At 42.9% G+C, this 2,764-nt stretch overlaps 1 protein-coding gene across 1 annotated transcript in view; it reads right to left on the reverse strand.

Annotated features, from left to right (window-relative positions):
* The window catches only part of LOC101857304 (transcription initiation factor TFIID subunit 1), a gene marked incomplete at its 5' end in the record, with an annotated part of 61,244 nt that overhangs the window by 11,152 nt on the left and 47,328 nt on the right, over positions 1 to 2,764 (reverse strand). The window contains 2 exon segments of the mRNA XM_013090547.1: positions 184 to 276; positions 980 to 1,099. Of these exon segments, the coding sequence (XP_012946001.1) occupies positions 184 to 276; positions 980 to 1,099 (213 nt within the window).

Genomic DNA, 2,764 nt, shown 5'->3' on the forward strand with positions numbered 1-2,764 from the left:
AAACACGCCACAAGGTGGAGACAGCCACAGGGGAGTGAATCGGGAATCGGAAAGTGATACTGTTCTGCATTCCGCTGAAGTGAATCGTCAATCAATCGCGTTCCGCAGGCAAGAGTGGCGATTCAGTTCCGTTCTCGCGCCCCAGCACTAGTGCAGAGAAGCGGGGCCCAGGTGGCGACATACCTTGAGCAGCGTGGACAGATCCATGGGCTTCTTGATCACACTGTAGTAGTCCTTGACCGTCTTCTTGCTCACCGGCGCATGGAACGGCCACGACTGGGGGGGGGGGGGGGGGGGGGGCGAATTGAAAGTTTATTTTGAGTAAGCGTTTTATGGCACTTGCAACACAAATTGGTCACATAAGTGAAGACGTGAAGAAGATTAGAGTTGTTACTAGAGAGTAACATACAAAGAAGAGAAGGAGGAGAGATTAGGACGTTAGATGTTTGGTTGGAAGGAAGGAACGAACCACACAAGAAAGTGGAGACGACAGCAGATGACAGAACATTGCTAGAGTGCAGGAAAGGAGGTGAAAGGAGTACATTTTAGAGAAGAAAATGTTCCGTCGCTATCAGGATTCGAACCCCTGACCTACTGAATGAAAGGCAAACACCTTAACCTTTAGGCCACGAGAGCCCCCATATAATGAGGGTAAGAGTTGTACGCCACTTGCAACACAATTAGGTCATATAAGTGCCGAAGATTAGAGGTGTTATAAGAGAATAACAAACACAAAAATAAAGGAGGAGAGATATGGACAACAGACGTTTGATCGGAAAGAAGGAGCAAACCACACCAGAGCTCCCTCCAACCACCCACTCAATAGCTTTCATGTTCTGACCAAATTATGACTTACATTCTCAATAGCTTTCATGTTTTGATCAAATCATGACTTACATTCTCTATAGCTTTCAGGTTCTGATCAAATTATGACTTAAATTCTAGATACCTTTCATGTTCTGAGCAAATTATGACTCACATTCTCGAGGGCTTTCATGTTCTGAGCAATCTTCTCAAAGATGTAGGACAGAGCCACTTGGTCGTTGTCGTCAAGCAGAGGGTTGATGGCTTTCTCTAGTCGCATCAGCTTCTGTTCTTTCTGTGGGTGCAAACATTTCACACAAAGGGGGGGGGGGGGGTTATTGTTGGCATGAGATAGCGGAGGGAGGGAGACACAGACAAATGGGAGGTGTCGTGGTGAAATCAGTCACTCGTCAAAATAATGAAATCTGAGAAATTGGCACCTTATGGCACCAGTTTGGACATTTAAAAATTTTTTTTTTAATGTTTGGCTCAACTCCTTGTATGTCCACGTAAAAACACTTTTATGTGTGGATTTTATGGAAAAACGTTGAATAAAGGCACAAAACAATATACATTTGCAGTTTCCTCCAAGGACTCTTCAGTTATGGATGTCATCAGACTTTGCCGGCCATTTTCTCGCTAATTTTACCTCTGAAACCAGGTGACCTCACCTCTTTCAATAGCAAATATCTCGACTCGACTTCTATTCAAGATAAATATATCTTTTTTTCATTGAAAGCAAGGCAAATGAATAACCTTTAAGATGATACCAATAACTCCATAGGCCCAAAACTCGACGAGCGCCTGATTCCACCGTGTTGCGGCACAAATAGAGACAGAAAAAAACAGAGGGCTTGAGTGGAGTGACCTTACATTTACGTTTGTGACCTCTGTCTGGAGAAACTAAGATACATCTTTATTGTTCAGATCCTGGTACATTGGTTCCGTGTTTTACCACATACACACACACAAACAAACTGACTAACAGATTTACATACTTACAGAAAAAGTACAAGAAAATTATTTTTTTTACCTCAGCAAATCTTTTGAAGCAAAGATCCAACATGCCCTGGGCGTTCTTGGACAACAAATGTTGGGGGCCTGGGGAAACAGAAGAGCACGAACAAACTGTTACATACACACAAACAAACACACGATTGTCGATTATACCGACACATAACCTACCTAGCAGTCTTCAAGGAAACAGAAGGGAACAAACAAACTGTCACATACACACAAACAAACACACGATTGTCGATTATACTGACACATAACCTGCCTAGCAGTCTTCAATGAAACAGAAGGGAACAAACAAACTGTTTTTAGTTTTAGTAAGTGCTTTACAGCACTTGCAACACAATAAGGTCACTTTAGTGCTGAAGACCAGAGGTGTTACAAGAGAGTAAAAAGAAACACAAAAAGAAGGAGGGGAGATAAGGACGATAAACGTTTGATAGGAAAGAAAAAGCAAACCACACCAGAGCACCCGCCAACCACCCACCTAACATACTGTTACACACGGAGAAACCAACACACAATTTTTTAATTATACCGAACAATAAGTCAGCAGGGAAAAAGCTTGTTCATCAAACACAGGGGACAGATTAAGACCATCAGGTTTTACAAACAAAATGGCGCCATAAACTTGTTTTTTTGTTTTTGTAAAGTGTTTTACGGCGCTCGCAACTGCATAAGGTCATATGAGCATGCAGGACACACCAAATATTTTCAGTTGGTTGGAAATTTTGAATTTTGCCCGGGTGGCGGCCGAAGCCTACTCTTATCGATTTTAGACCACCAAGGGATCTTTAACGTGCGCAACTTGCACACTGGCCCTCCGAGATTTTTTCGCCCTTGTCTGAGAAGGCTAGGTGTAGATCTTTCCTACCAGAAGATCAGGGGTGTGGCAGAAAGACAGCAGTAAGAAGACGCGAAGGAGTAGCAGTAGAAGATATATATA

The sequence above is a fragment of the Aplysia californica genome, unplaced genomic scaffold, assembly GCF_000002075.1.
Source record: "Aplysia californica isolate F4 #8 unplaced genomic scaffold, AplCal3.0 scaffold01332, whole genome shotgun sequence".
NCBI lineage: Eukaryota > Metazoa > Mollusca > Gastropoda > Aplysiida > Aplysiidae > Aplysia > Aplysia californica.